The sequence below is a fragment of the Anolis sagrei genome, chromosome X, assembly GCF_037176765.1.
Source record: "Anolis sagrei isolate rAnoSag1 chromosome X, rAnoSag1.mat, whole genome shotgun sequence".
Classification (NCBI taxonomy): domain Eukaryota; kingdom Metazoa; phylum Chordata; class Lepidosauria; order Squamata; family Dactyloidae; genus Anolis; species Anolis sagrei.
This window is the reverse complement of record NC_090034.1, coordinates 72,725,399-72,742,079: the sequence shown is the minus strand read 5'-3', so window position 1 is coordinate 72,742,079 and position 16,681 is coordinate 72,725,399. Positions and strand designations below refer to the sequence as shown.

At 42.4% G+C, this 16,681-nt stretch overlaps 1 protein-coding gene across 1 annotated transcript; it reads right to left on the bottom strand.

The window, feature by feature from the left end:
• Positions 1–1,753: 1,753 nt before the first annotated feature.
• Positions 1,754–16,363, bottom strand: GPATCH3 (G-patch domain containing 3). The gene is made up of 7 exons (XM_067473725.1): positions 15,985–16,363; positions 10,678–11,111; positions 7,820–8,003; positions 6,097–6,156; positions 3,703–3,824; positions 3,332–3,459; positions 1,754–2,112 (listed from the first exon to the last, which is right to left on the bottom strand). Exons 1-7 carry the CDS (start codon positions 16,322–16,324, stop codon positions 1,899–1,901), a joined length of 1,482 nt encoding a protein of 493 aa, XP_067329826.1. The 5' UTR covers positions 16,325–16,363; the 3' UTR covers positions 1,754–1,898.
• Positions 16,364–16,681: the final 318 nt, after the last annotated feature.

Sequence of the window (16,681 nt, the reverse complement as noted above, 5' to 3'; positions counted from 1 at the left end):
TTATTATTATTATTATTATTATTATTATTATTATATACTAGAGTATAAGTTGACCCAAATATAAGCCAAGGCACCTAATTTTACCACAAAAAACTGGGAAAATGTATTGACTTGAGTATAAGCCGATGGTGAGAAATGCAGCACCTACTGGTAAATTTCAAAATAAAAATAGATACCAATAAAATTACATTAATTGAGGCATCCGTAGGTTCAATGTTTTTGAATATTTACGTAAAACTGTAATTTCAGAAAAGATTTTCTAACTCTGACTAAACAATTATTCTAACCTTCTTAAATGTAAATGTGTATGTATTTTTCCAATAATAATAGAGTAAAATAATGTAAATGTAATAACAGTAATAACAGAGTAAAATAATAAATGTAATAATAATAATAAAGAGTAAAATAATAAATGTAATAATAAATATAGAAAAAGAATAAAAATAATAAATTAATGTAAATGTTATAGTATTATAATAAATGGAGCAAAATAATAAAAATAATAGTAATAACAGAGTAAAATAATAAATAATCTTGACTTGAATCTAAGCCCAGGGGGCTTTTTCAGCCTAAAAAAAGGGTTGAAAAGCTCTGCTTATACTCAAGTATATACAGTAATTAGTGTCGGCCTAAAATGCCTAGAGATGACATGGCATAAACTGCCTCAATACCTTGAAATGAAATGGGAGATTTGTAACCCCTCAATAGCCCTCCATAACCAAGAGCTGGGTGCTTCAGGAAAAACAGGTTTTCCATAGGTTTTCCTGGCTCTCTCATTAGCTGTGCTTCCTTCAGGATGAGAATTACAACATCCTGAAAGGGACTCCAATCATTTCTGATATCATAGCAGTAAGCCCTGAAAATGAAAATGTTGATCATTTCCGCTACCTTGGCAGCCACCTCTCCACCAAAGTCAACATTGACACCGAAATGCAACACCGCCTGAGCTCTGCAAGCGCAGCATTTTCCCGAATGAAGCAGAGAGTGTTTGAGGACCGGGACATCCGTAGGGATACCAAGGTGCTTGTTTATAAAGCTATTGTCCTCCCAACCCTGCTCTATGCCTGTGAGACGTGGTCTACAGACGTCACATGCAACTCCTGGAACGATTCCATCAGCGCTGCCTCCGGAAAATCCTGCAAATCTCTTGGGAAGACAGGCAGACAAACGTCAGCGTGCTGGAAGAAGCAAAGACCACCAGCATTGAAGCGATGGTCCTCCGCTACCAACTCCGCTGGACCGGCCATGTTGTCCGGATGCCCGACCACCGTCTCCCAAAGCAGCTGCTCTACTCCGAACTCAAGAACAGAAAACGGAATGCTGGAGGACAGGAAAAGAGATTTAAAGATGGGCTCAAAGCCAACCTTAAAAACTCTGGCATAGACACTGAGAACTGGGAAGCCCTGGCCCTTGACCGCTCCAGCTGGAGGTCAGCTGTGACCAGCAGTGCTGCAGAATTTGAGGAGGCACGAGTGGAGGGTGAAAAAGAGAAACGTGCCAAGAGGAAGGCGCGTCAAGCCAACCCTGGCCGAGACCGCCTTCTACCTGGAAACCAATGCCCACACTGTGGAAGAAGATGCAGAGCCACATACGGACCCACAAGAATATTGGAAGACAATCATCCTCGGAAAGCGAGGGATCACCTAAGTAAGTAAGTAAGCCCTGTTCTAGCAAATCTCTTGAACCAGGAAGTGGAAACCTAATGAGTAAGTTGTAGGTTTTAGCCCTTTTTAAAAAGGTATCCATAAAGTACTTATCTGTTCACCATGTTTTTTTTAATTAGTTTTTGGTCCAAATGTGGTTAATTACATCTGTTATTTTTTTAAAAAACCACACAAATAGAATAAATTTTTAAAATGCTGTTGCAAAAGTACAAGTCAGTCCTTAGTGGTAGTCTCTCAGGACAAATCAGAGCCCCTGTGAAAACTATGAATGTCATGGGAAAAGTCCACATCTTGCCGATACTTCAAGCTGATCGGAAGCTGACGCCGAAGCAGCTGCTCTTTTCCGTCCTCCGGATGGGGGTCGTCATAGATGGTGGAGATCAGCGGACGGCCATCTTGCCGAGGCTTCTTGGGTTTGACAAAAGTCTGGAGCTTCTCACCATGGTACCTAAAGGAAAGGTTAGGAAGAGTCACAATTTTCAGAAACACGGAGAAGGCAAATTGTGTTTGTCCTGACAACCAAAGGATGCATTTCATTTTAGATGTAATAGATGCAAGTCACACAATAGTCCACAGATGTGAGATCTCTGTGGCACATGGCTAGTAAGCAGCCCGAGGGTGAGGTTTAGTGTAGTTCTTGGTCCCCACCGACTGGTCCCCAGATTTAAAGATTCTTCCAAAAATAATATAATGAGGAATTATGTTATAATACAATGTGGGCAATAAAGACACCAGAATGGTTTTTTGAGCCCCCATATATGTCCATATATGTCAGAAATATTAAAAAATTACAGTAAATACTCGAGTATAAGCCAACCCGAATATAAGCCGAGGCACCTAATTTTACCACAAAAAACTGGGAAAATGTATTGACTCGAGTATAAGCCGAGGGTGGGAAATGCAGCAGCTAATAGTAAATTTCAAAATAAAAATAGATACCAATAAAATTATATTAATTTAGGCATTAGTAGTTTAAATGTTTTTGAATATTCACATAAAACTGTAAATCAAGATAAGACTGTCCAACTCTGATTAAACCATTATTCTAACCTTCTTCAATGTAAATATGCTTACATGTCCTCCAATAATAATAAATAGAGTAAAATAATAATAATAAAGTAAAATAATAAATGTAATAATAACAATAATAAAATAATAAATGTAATAATAACAACAACAACAATAACGTAAAATAATAAATAACATTGACTCGAATATAAGCCGGGGGAGACTTTTTCAGACTTAAAAAAGAACTGAAAAACTAGGCTTATATTCGAGTATATACAGTAACTAGGTATTTTTAAGGTGGCAACCCATCACTTATAGGTCCCTGGAGGGACAGTGGGTTAAACTGCTAAGCTGCTGAACTTGCTGACCAAAAGGTTAATGGTTTGAAACTGGGGAGCGGGGGTGAGCTCCCACTGTTAGGCCCAGCTTCTGCTAACCTAGCAGTTTCAAAACAAGCAAATGTGAGTAGATCAATGGGTACCACTTCTGAAGGAAGGTAATAGTGTTCCATGCAGTCATGCTGGCCACATGACCTTGGAGGTGTCTATGGACAACGCCAGCTCTTCGGCTTAAAAGTGGAGATGAGCACCACCCCCCAGAGTTGGACACAACTAGATTTAATGTAAGGGAAAACATTAACCTTTTTACCCCTCACTTACCCCAAGCCCCTCTTGCATTTGGGATTTTGGCCATCACCAATCAGTGCTTCCGGCATCCCTGAATTGCTGCTTCCCAGACCAAGGCCTTCAGTCCAGCCCTGTTTCTCCATCACTTTCCTGCCGATGCCCTGAAAGAGGGAGAAGAATTTCTAAAGTTACTGATTCAAGAAAATAATAATAATGAAGTTTCCATCTATACACAGTCAGTATTATTAGAGAAGGATGGTTGGAATGCCAAACAAGTCTTTATATTGAAATCAGCTTTCAGTTCTCTTGGCCTAGAAAATGAAGCAAGCTAGGTTCTTCAAAATCTGCTCTATTAGGAACACTGAAGGACCTTCCCCATTGCTTCACACAATTTCAATTCTTACCTTGGTATATTTTTCAAAGTTCCCAATTGTTTGTCCTGCAACAGACCCATCTTCCAAACCATCCCGAAGCCTCTGCTCGAGCCGCATCCGGACAAAATCGCGAGCATCCTTATCACCACCATCTGGAATGAAGAGAAATCCCATATCAGTCTCTGCTCCAGGAAAAAAGCCAAGAGCTATGAAACAGAAAGAGAGCTTATAGCTCAGTGAAACCATTCTAAATCAGTGCTAACAGATTTATTATGCAAGAATCCCTGAAATCGGAGGTTGGAGCCCAAGACAGTCAATGGGACAAGGTATGGGAAGGCTGTATCATTGCAGTAGATTGGAAAATGTTTCAGACACCAAATGGTGTAACAACTGCAACATTTTAAAAAAAGAGTCTGGTAAACAACCATATATGGATGGCTTGACCTATAAAAGGTAGGAGATATTAGAAATTCCATAACTTATTGAAAATAACTGCACCATAACCTCATTGTAAAGGTAAAAATGATGTCACATCCGTTTGGCAAACGTGAATCTCCATGAACATGTGGAGACCACCTTTTGAAAACTACAAGTCAAGAAAAGCATGACCTTGTTAGAAGTCAACTCTTTGAGCAAGTGATATTCACAAGCATTCATGTAATGGCACACAGGTAACTCAGATGTTAACTGAAGAACCATGTATTTAAACTGCCAAGGATAAAGACATGCCACTACAAAAATATATTTGACTAGCCGCCCCCTGCCACGCGTTGCTGTGGCCCCGTCTGGTGATCTGGAAAATAAAGCAATGGTTTCTAATATATGTAATTCCTTTATGCTTGTGGGTAAACAGTATTCCTTGCTGTTTCTATGTCAGTGTTGATGTGGAGATTGTCTGGTTTGCCTACTCTGGAACATGCAACATATAATTGTCCTTCTTTAGGGGTCCCTTTGAAATCTATGATACTATATATCTGTGTGTGAATCATATATATCTATCTATATTTATGGCTGGATGGCTCTTTGTCAGGAGGGCTTTGATTACGTTTTCTTGCCCCGGTGAAGGGAGTTGGACTGGATGGCCTTAAGTATGGTGGTTCTGTGTGGGAAGTTTGCCCCAATTCTGTCGTTGGTGGTTCAGCACGCCCTTTCATTGTAGGTGAACTATAAATCCCAGAAACTACAACTCCCAAATGTCAGGGTCTATTTCCCCCAAACTCCACCAGTATTCACATTTGGGCAAATTGAGGGTTCATGCCAAGTTTGGTCCAGAACCATCATTGTTTGAGTCCAAAATGCCCTCTGGATGTAGGTGAACTACAACTCCCAAATTCAAGGTCAATGCCCACCAAACCCTTCTAGTATTTTCTGTTGGTCATGGGAGCCCTGTGTCTCAAGATTGGTTCAATTCCATCATTGGTGGAGTTCAGAATGTTGTTTGATTGTAGGTGTACTATAAATCCCAGCAACTAAAACTCCCAAATGACAAAATCAATTTTTTAAAGTGAAGTACATACATTGGGTTGTTAGGTGTCTTGTGTCCAAATTTGGTGTCAATTTGTCCAATGGTTTTGAGTTTTGTTAATCCCATAAACGAACATTACATTTTTACTTATATAGATAAGCAGAGGATAGTTGTTTCTTTGATGTAGAATAGAAAACTGAACACAAAACTGAATATAAAATGGAGTCCTGAGTCTGAACATGCTCAGTACAATCAGATGTCTATAACCCCTCCCACACCAAAGAGGTATGTCAAACTGGGAAGTCAACATACACATAAAATACAGGTAAGCAATATATACACACACACACACACACACACACACACACACATACACACAAATAAATGGTGAAAGGCTATGCGGTTGCTATTTCCAACATGGGAAGTAGGAAATGGTTTCTGTTAATACATAGCAATAGAGCATTACAATACGAAGTTTTATGTGTCATTTTGAGCTGGGTACAGGTGAGACACTGAGATGAGGGAGGGTTGAAAGGATCATTGACATGTGTGTTACATCAACACCCCAGTAGCTCCTTTGTAGACTGACCATGGTCTATGGGAAGGCAGGGTGGTCAACACACACACTCTCTACCTCAGTGGTTCTCAATCTGTGGGTCCCCAGGTGTTTTCACCTACAACTCCCAGAAATCCCAGCTAGTTAACCAGCTGTTAGGATTTCTGGGAGTTGAAGGCCAAAACATCTGGGGACCCACAGGTTGAGAACCACTGCTCTACCTTGAATTGTCTTGGAGTATTAAAAGGTGACAATGCAAAATCTTGTGATGCTCCATCCCAGCCAGAAAGACAAACCAAATACTTTTCAATTGCACTACGAGAAAGTTTATATAGTGTATGCTATGCCAACTTTATCTCTCTACATCCCAGTCATCATAAATGGAGACATTTAATTCAAATACCTTTGTCATAGTAGATGCTCATGTCTACATCCCAGTCATCTGCTGTCTGCTCATCAAAATCTGTCAAAAGAAAAGTGACATGTGAAGCCATGAGTCTGTACCAGCTAAACATTGCTCTTGTGAGCAGCACAATCGTCATGCCCAAATGTTTTAGGGATTCTGCCAATGTTTGGATCAGGATTTTAACACTGTCTGACTTATCATGATCAACAGTGAAGAAAGGAGCTGGGCAACCCTGTCTGATGCCAGCCAATCATTGAGGGAATGGAGGGATGGTGGAAGGAGTAAAAACTGAGCCTTGTATCTGACAGAAGGCAGATAGGAGTGACAGGTCCGAGATATGGAAAATATTGTGTTGCAATAGGAAAAAGCAATAATAAAGATAGGCATGAGCCAGAAGGCATGTCCCTCCCAGTGGGCAATGGAAGTCAGCAAGAACATAATACAGTGACCTCAGCACCAAAGGATCTGAGAGATATAGAGGTAGACTACTGCAAAGCACTCTATGTGGGGTTGCTTTGAAGACTGCTCAGAAGCTTCAAATAGTCCAACGAGAGGCAGCAAGGTTAATAACTGGGGCGGCATACAGGGAGCATACAACTCCCGTGTTACGCCAGCTCCACTCGCTGCCAGTTTGCTACTGGGCACAATTCAAAGTGCTGGCTTTGGCCTATAAAGACCTAAACGGCCCCGGCCCAAATTATCTGTCCAAACACATCTCCCCCTATGAACCATCGCAGAGATTAAGATCCTCCGGGGAGGCCCTGCTTTCCGTCCCGTCATTGTCACAGGCACGATTGGTGGGGACAAGAGACAGGGCCTTCTCGGTGATTGCTCCCTGGCTATGGAACTCCCTTCCTGGAGAGATCAGGTCGGCCCCCCTCCCTCCTGTCCTTTAGAAGGATGGTAAAAACTTGGCTGTGGGACCAAGCTTTCGGGACAGGGCAATAAAGCAGCAATAGGAAAGATGACCAGGCCAATGATTTGACGCGGATGACTAGGACGGTTTTAAATGGTGTATTTTAATATTTTGATAAATGTTTTTAATGTTTATGTATTGTATGTGAATCTGTGTCCCGGCATTGAATGTTTGCCGTGTATATGCTGTGCTCTGCCCTGAGTCCCCTTTGGGGTGAGAAGGGCGGAATATAAATGTTTTAAATCAGGGGTCCTCAAACTTTTTAAACAGAGGGGTCCCTCAAACTGTTGGAGGGCCGGATTATAATTTGAAAAAAATATGAATGAATTCCTATGAACACTGCACATATCTTATTTGTAGTGCAAAAGACACTTAAAAACAATACAATAATTAAAATTAAGAACAATTTTAACAAATATAAACTGATTAGTATTTCAGTGGGAAGTATGGGCATACTTTTGGCTGATGAGATAGGATTGTTGTTGTTGTTATGTGCTTTCAAGTCATTTCAGACTTAGGTTCACCCTGAGGGAGAGCCAGGTAAATGACCTTGGAGGGCCGCATCCGGCCCCCAGGCCTTAGTTTGAGAACCCCTGTTTTAAATAAATCAAGAAAGAAAAGGAACATCAAGACTCCTGTATGCAATCAAGAAAGATATATGCTAGGAGCAGTTTTCAGTATTTCAAACCACTTATCCAATATTTCCTGATATTGCATTAACCAAAGGGCTTCTGCAAGCTGACTGCAGGCTGGATTAGGGTTAAAAAATAATTCTTCAAAGGTTAGTATGTCTTTAGTTGTTACCTCCTTCTTCCTCTTGCTGCCAATACTGTGCATCTGTATAGAAAACCAACCCAGAGCCTCCCTTTTCCCATTTCAGTTCAATCTCCTCCTCGTAGAGGCGCTCCTTGATTCGTTCCTGGCTTGTGACATCTTCATGCAAAGCCTCGTGTCTCTCCCACTCTTCACATCTATCATCATCTGATTCCTGTAGCAAAGAAGTGGGGGGACAGAATAACAGGACATCTAAGGTTGGGTTCAGTCTCCTTTAACCAACTCCTCCCTTCAATAATTCTAGTAGAGGAAATGTATTCCTAATCAGCCAGGTGGGATGGGTTGCTCAGACAATAGTTGGTCTGAATGTCTATAGAGAGCGTTACCCTCCCTGTCTTACCATCATGGCCTCTGTCTCTTTATATGACCATAGAAAACCAGGCCCAAGCAGGATGGCAGCTAGTTGTTCAAGTCAATGTGCTGTCACATCCAAGCTGCTTTTAAGGCCTCTTTGGCATTAATGTGTCTTAACTCTCTGTCAGCTTGGGGGATGCTAGATTGCCTTCTTTTGGAACAAGGAACCTCACAAAATTAATGTCCATGCTGTTGCTTTGAAGAAAAGGTAATGATTTATTAACAGATCTTCAGTCTGATTCCAGCCAGGCACTAGTTTGGTTTCCCAACAAGGTCCCCTAAAAGGTTTTGGCCCAACTTGTTCGAATGCATCTCCCCTTATGAACCATCTAGGACCTTAAGATCGTTTGGGGAGACCCTGCTCTTGTTACCAACTTCATCACAAGTACGTTTGGAGGAGCTGAGAGACAGGGCCTTCTTAGTGGTGGCCTCTCGGCTGTGGAACGCCCTCCCTATAGATATTAGATCAGCACCCTCCCTTTTAACATTCCGGAAAAAAGTCAAGACGTGGCTTTTTGAGCAAGCATTTGCAAATGCAGACTAACTGACATAGGAAAATGGAACTATAGACAATGAGACCGGACAACATTTTTAACAATGAGACACTATGAATTTATATTTTATTTGTTATAGTTTTTATTATATGCTAGCTGTACCCGCCATGCGTTGCTGTGGCCAACCTTCCCTCCCTCTTTGTCTCCTTTCTTTGGGGGGAGATATAGTGCATGCATACACACACACACATACACATATGGGTGTGGATAATATGGCAATGTCTATGTTGAAAGGAAGTTGTGGAGAATACCTACATGGATGTTAGTTTTACTATATTTCCTCAACTCTCCCCTCAAATACACACAGTCGCGCGGGAAATAAGTGGCTCTGCTGGAGTGCATGTCTTGAGGGGTTATTGTGGGGATGATCTTGTATTAATCCCACTATATTTTCACAACTCCACACACCCATACGCACTCACTGTTGTTCTGCCAACATGTTTATGTTGCCAAGTTGTAAAAGATAGATAGAAAGAATGATTTTCAATTCATATAGCAGTTCAAAAACATGCAAATGTGAGTAGAGCAATAGGTACCACTCTGGCAGGAAGGTAAGGGCACTCCATGCAGTCATGCCAGTGGCCACATGACTTTGGAGGTGTCTATGGACAATGCCGGCCGGCTCTCTCTCTCTCTCTCCCCCCTGGGCTGTGCTTCCTTTCCCATGCTTCCTTCTTTCTTTCCTCTCTTCTTCCTTTCTCTTTCCTCCATTGCCACAGCATGCAAGGAGGAAGGTGAAAAGGAAGGGTTCATGGCGCCATGGAGATCACCTGGGAAGTTCAAGGGGAAGGAGCGAGGGACAGAAGGAAAGAGGCAGGAGAAGGAGGAATGAGAAGGAGAGGAAGCTGCCTGAAGGAAGAAAGGAGGAGGGCTTGCAAGCCTTGCGGGGAGATTCCTTCCCCCCTCTCTCTCACTCACACACAACCGTCAGGGCGAAATGCCTCTTTTTCTCCTGCTTGCCTCACCTTTAAAAGAAAAAGCAAAGGGCAAGGGGAAGGTGAAGTTGTGTGTATGTGTGTGGCCATGTGTGCGGGATAGGCTCCCGAGTATGCTGCCGTGAGGGAGGAAGCTCCCTGCCGCGGTGAGGGAGGAAGCTCGGTGCTGCCTGCTGTGCCAGTTCTGTTTATATGGCTGTGCGTGCGCATGCGCTTGGCTCTCAATGCTGTAACGGCAGCTCTTCCCTTGTGTGGATTTTTGGGGTTTCTGCTGTTTCTTTGGGGGTTTTTTTGAGTGAAGGACATACATTGGGTTGTTAGGTGTATCGTGTCCAAATTTGGTGTCAATTCCCCCAGTGGTTTTCGAGTTCTGTGAATAGCACAAACGAACATTACATTTTTATGTGATAGACTTAATATTACTATTGTATTTGAATGATATCACTTCATGGCCATGGAGCCTCTGGTAGCACAGTGGGTTAAACCTCTGTGCTGGCAGGACTGAAGACCAACAGGTTGCAGGTTTGAATCCGGGGAGAGCACGGATGAGCTCCCTCTATCAGCTCCAACTCCTCATGCGGGGACATGAGAGAAGCCTCCCACAAGAATGATAAAACATCACAACATCCGGGTGTCCCCTGGGCAACGTCCTTGCAGACAGCCAATTCTCTCACACCAGAAGCAACCTGCAGTTTCTCAAGCTGCTCCTGACACGAGCAAAGAAAAATGGCCATGAAAACCCATTGGGTGACCTTGGTCAAATCACACTCTCTCAACCACAAGCAAAGGCAATCCCCCCCTGAATAAATCTTACCAAGAAAACAGTGTGATATGTTCACCTTAGGGTCTCAATAAGTCAGAACTGATTTGAAGGCAAACAACAAATACCAAATATTCACAAAATCACTTCCTCCTTCATTAGATTACATCTCTACAAGAGCTAAAACTATGTTTTCACATCTTCTAACCAGAGTAAAGTACTTACGCTGTTCTGTGGAGACTCTGCTGCTTCTTCCTCCCCTGCATCTCCCCAGTCTTTCTCCTCGGTGCTTCCATCATGATTGGCCATTCCTTCTTTTGGCGAGGGCTCTCCTTCTGTGACCTCCTCACCGGTAGCTGTGTACACTCGCTCCTCCTCTACAACTGTCTCAGTTTCCTTATAGGTAAATGGCACTTTTCCGTATCTGCGAGAAGAACCTGATCTGGGGAACTGCAACTGCAGCTTCCTGATAATACTGGAAGGCATCCGGCAAGCTTTGATGAGATCCAAGAAGACTCTCAGAGGAGTTCCTACATTCCCATAAGGCATGAATGCAGGAGGATTTAGTTCAGGGAGGTGTTTTAAATCACCTTGAGTGAAGGATTCCTTTGATATTCTGTGATGTTCCTTTTTGGTTTTATAGGCAAATGTATCAACATCTGAGAAAAAATATATAAACAGAATGGATTTTAAGAAGTAATCAATATACCCAGCTTGAAGTTCTCGCCTCTCAAGAGAAAAAGTCTTTTTCAAGCAAATTTTCTCCAACTGTTACAACAAATACTCAGAAAGTACAAGGCACACTTAAATTCTTGTGACCACATTCTGACACCCAGTGAGTTACTCCACTGGCAGGACTGTCCAAAATGGACGACAAGGACTACCTCTGATCTCCTGGTGTAATGGTACATACCAATATCCATGTTTTGATACGAGACTGAAAACTCAACAAGTCACTCTCTTTTCTATAGCAGTAAATGTAACTGTAGCTATGAAATGAATTATTTGTCCCCATGTTCGTGACATTCATAATTAGGTGCCTGGTAGGCCTAGTCCAGCCCATTTGACAGAAATGTAGAGTGTGACTCCCAAAAGCTATGTAATGTAGAAAGTGCCACCTATAAGTTGCAGATGAAAAGTATTCCAATTAAATGTAGTTAATGCTTCCAGAGGCTTGTGTTCTACTTTCTTGTTGTTGTGTGTCTTCAAATCATTTATGAATTACGAAATGTGAGAAAACTGCTGGGACATTTCCTCTCGCAAAACTGGGTAGGTTTGGCTTAGAGAATAAAAGACTGAGACTAAATATTTGAAAGGATATCATTACACTATGTCACACAATTTTTGGTCCTGGGTTATAAATGTCAATTCCTAATTGGTTCTACCAGAAGAACATGGGAAATGGTGGGTTTTTTGTAGGAGGAACATCGTGCAGCACATTTTGCAATAGTTTTTCCATCATCGAGTGTCAACCAATTCAACCTAGTTTGTGGAAGACACAAAAGCAAAGTTACTGGAGTAGAACAACTACTTTAAAAGTAAGGACCGCACAATGAAACAAGAAATATGTGTTGTTGAAGGCTTTCATAGTTGGAATCATTTGATTGCTGTGAGTTTTCTGCCTGTATGGCTATATTCCAGAAGCATTCTCTCCTGACATTTTGCCCACATCTATGGCAGGCATCCTCAGAGGTTGTGAGGTCTGTTGGAAATGAGGTAAGTGGGGTTTATATATCTGTGGAATGTCCAGGGTGGGAAAAAGAACCCTTGTCTGTTTGAGCCAGGTGTGAATGTTGTAATTGGCCACCTTGATAAGCACTGATTAGCTTGACAGCTTCAAAGTCTGGCTGCTTCCTGCCGGGGGAATCCTTTGTTGGGAAGTGTTAGTTGGCTCTGATTGTTTCCTGTCTGACATTCCCTTTTTTTTTAGTGTTGCTCTTTCTTTACTGTCCTGATTTTAGAGGGTTTTTTTAAATACACATAGCCAGTAGGATTGGATAGGTTCGTTCGGAAGAGCCTGAAACTCATAAAAAACTTCAGACTTTTTACTTTTGAAGCATTTTTGAACCATGCAGGCAAGGTGGGAGGGGCAAATCCAAATTTGAACCACTAACATTTTTTCCACGGAAATATTCCATAATGTTTGGATGTCTCCCAAGGTTATTTTAATTTTCAGAACCATTAAGCAACTTTGGTAAAGCCTAAAAAGTTTTAAAATCTCATACTTTCCCTCCCTGGTGATGCAAGGGCAGGATGAGGTGGGCATGGCTAAGCACAGCCATTGTTGTAGGTTGTGAAGGCCAGGCCCCCAATGGTAGAGATTGCAAAAGGCCCTGCTGTTAAACTACATTAGCTACAATGGCTGAAGGACCCCTCCCCTATAGCTGTCTGTAGCAGTCTTCAACTAAATATAAAATAAACCCATTGAATCTACAAAGGTGTCTAAAGAAGGCAGCAAAGCAATAAGCAACTTTTGCAAAGCCAAGAGAACATACACTGCTTAAAAACCAATCATTTCACTTTGGCCTGATTGCCATGAACAAGGCACTGGGGTAGCTGGCCACAGCCAGCCTTTTACATCATTAAGTAATGATAAAATAAAATGATCGATTGAACCTGCAAATAGGAATAAATGGATGGATGTGTCTTGAGGGTCCCTCCAACTCAGTAGAGGAAGCAAATGGATGTCAGAATGAGGGAGGGAGAATCCCCCGAAGTTTCCCCAGTGCCAGTCCTGTTTTTTTTTTGTTTTTTTTGCCTACTGCGCATTCGTGTCTGCCATTAAAGAATCGATTCAGAGTTTTGGAAAGTTTTGATTTTTTAAAAAATCAGAAGTGACTTTAGAATTGAACCACCAGTGCCACCTACATCCGAAACGAGCACTGAAACCTTTTTTTTAATCAACCAAGCCTAGTAACCAGATTTTGTTCATTTTCACAGTTTCCTCCCTTCTGTTAAAATTGTCCACGTGCTTTGTGTGGATTTCAATGGCTTCTCTGAGTAGTCTGACATGATAGTTACGACAGTGGTCCATCATTTCTCTGTTCTCAAATATTATGCTGTGCCCAGGTTGTTTCATCAGGTGCTCTGCTGTGGGTGACTTCTCTGGCTGAATTAGTCTGGAGCTGTGGACAAGCCTACATAGTGACTGTTCTGTCGCGCACTGGGCCTGTATTTGGTTGACTTTTAAAATAGGATGTGTAACCTTTGCCCAGCAGGAAGCCAGGGGCCCAAGGAGAAGTTCTCAGAGGTTTCCAGATGGCTTGAGAAGTACAACAAAATCTTTTATTAATGAAATCAAACAGGTACTTCAAGGCTTTCTTGATAAACCATTGGCTCCCTCAATCTTGTCCACAGGGGACAGGCACTATCTTCAATAACTTTTTCTTTAAAGGAAAATTCCCCCTTTTAACTTCTCCCAGGCTGACTGAAATCCAACCCTCACTGATGTGGGCTCCGCTACCGGGCCGAACTGCTTCTCGGACGCTGAGTGGACCTACCAGCAAGGCAGTGGATATTCTCCAGCTGGAGTTCTTTAGTCTTTAAGGCTGTTTCCCTGGAAATTCTTAAAGCTGTAGGAATGCTTCCCTGGAGTTCTTAAAGGTTGAAGCTTTTTGTACAGGGGAAGTTACACACATCCTATACATAAGCTAACCTGGCTGAGACAGGTGAAAACCTGGCTATGGGGTTTGGTTTTCAACGAGTGAATCAATATTTCTGTGATCGGGCAAAGATGACAATGAATGATGGACAACGAATTCACTATGGCGACTGACCATTGTTATTATGTGATTGCATTTTGCTATTATAACATTTTAATTGAATATGTTATATGATGTTTTTAATGATTGTTTTGTGATTTTATTGTTGGAAACCGGCCTGAGTCCCCCGATAGAGGGGAGAAGACCGGTATACAAAATTGCTAAATAAATAAAAAATAAATAAATAAACTAACAAAATGGCTCACTTTCTCTCCCAATTACCTTGAGCAAGGGGCAGGACCAAAACTTAACGATGACGGACAGGTGGCCTGCCCTATGACTGCAGCCAAAAGAAGCCACCTATCTGCAGAGTCCCTGAAACTTAGGACTACAAACAAACATTCAATGCAAAGCAAACAAAATTGGAGCTCCTGGTACAGCTGTTCCAGAACAGTGACCATAAAACGCAGTGTTCAAACACTAATCAAGGAACATGAAAGGCACTGCAAACTAATTCAACAAATATTCCTCCAGGCAGGGAGGAAAATATATGGGACAAAGTTCTAAAAATGGAAAAGAAAATAGTCACAACACTTTATAATAAATTGTTACAATGGTTAGCAGAAACAGAACAGGTTAAAACATGCATGATTAAATGGGCAGAAAATCTAAGAAGGCCCATCCAATTTAGAGAATGGGAACAAATATGGAATAAAAAGCTGAAATATACTTATGCAATGGACTTAAAGAAAAATTGGTATAAAATGTTCTATAGATGGTATCTTACTCCCAATAAGTTAAGTCATATGTACAAAAATATCTCAGACAAATGTTGGAAGTGTAGTGAACAAACAGGTACATTTTACCATATGTGGTGGACATGCAAAGAAACGTCTAAGTATTGGTCATTAATACATGAGGAAACACAAAAAAATACTGAAAAGGAAGTTTAAGAAGAAGCCTGAGTATTACTTATTAGGCTTCACAGATTTAGACCTACAACTGGAAGAAAACGAAGACAAATTATTAACATACATTACAACAGCAGCGAGGATTACTTTTGCCAGATATTGGAAAAAGGAACAGATTCCTATTATTGAGGAATGGATGGATAAGGTAAAAGAAATAAGAGACATGGATGAATTAACTTTTTTGATGAGGAAAAATACCGGAAAATCGGTAAAAAGGACGGATTGGACCCTTTTTTATGAGTATGAAAAAAATAGAAGAATAATAGAGGCTAAGAATATATTAGTTTGATCAAGAAGTATTCAGAGAAGATCCTGAGGCTGGAGTGGAAGTCATTTTAGAATAGTTCGTTTTGTTTTTGTTTTTTTGTTTTTTTACTTTCCCTATTTTTGACTTTTTGGTGGTGTTTTTTCTTTTTCTTCCCCCTTTTTCTCTTTTGAGGGTGATTGGGTTTCCTACTTTCCTATCTTCTTTAGTATTGTTCCCCCTCTTTCCATGTGTTTTTGTTTAAAATGTTTAATAAAAAATATTCCCAAAAAAAATTCCTCCAGGCAGGAAGCTGCAAGTCTATTCAATGCTAATCAAGGTGGCCAATGGCAACATTCACACTTGCCTCGTGCAGACAAGAGTTCTTCCTCCCACCCTGGACATTATTCCACAGATAGATTACCCCCATTTTCCTAGTTTCCAACAGACCTCACAACCTCTGAGGATGCCTGCCATAGATGGCGGCGAAACGTCAGGAGAAAATGCTTCTGGAACATAGCCATACAGGTCGGAAAACTCACAGCAACCCAAACAGGAAATGACAAGCATTCCAAAGCACCCTGGGCTTCCCCCTTTCTGCTCTGCCTACTCTCACCTTCCTGCGGGGAGACGCGGACCCTGCGGATGAGGCACCGCCCGGGCAGCGTGTCTCCTTGGCGGTCGAGCCAGCGCTTCCCGGAGTACATGCGGACCAGGCGGCGGGACCAGCCGGCCTTCACGGCCACCAGGCAGCAGCAGGTCGGGCCTGGGTGCTGAGGGAGACTTTCCTTTTCGGGACGGTGCCGGTAATGGAAGCAGAGGAATCCCCCGGCTTCGACGAACTGGCTGAAGTAGCCGCGGAGGTCGGCGGAACGGAGCCCGGCCGGAATGCCGCTCACCAGGCAATAGCGGCCGCCGGGAGGGAGAGAAGACGGACTCGGAGCGAGCGCCGCCATGTTGGGAGTTTTTCCAGCGAGTCACGTGGACGCCTGGCGACGTCTGGGCTGGGTCACGTGCCCGTTTTTTGCAGCTGTCGGGACGACAGCCGCAAAAGACGGGCACGTGACCCAGCCCAGACGTCACAAGGCGTTCTCGTGACTCGCTGGAAAGACTCCCAACATGGCGGGCACGTGACCCAGCCCAGACGTCACCGACTCCCTCTTGTCGACTTAGAACTTCAACTCCCAGAATTCCTCCACGTTCGCTGAGCTGGCTGGGGCGTCTGGGAGATGAAGTCTCAAACCGCTGGAGGCCTCAAGAGTCTAGGAAACACTGATAGAAGCCAAGCTCCTCCTCTCTCATCCTCTCTATTT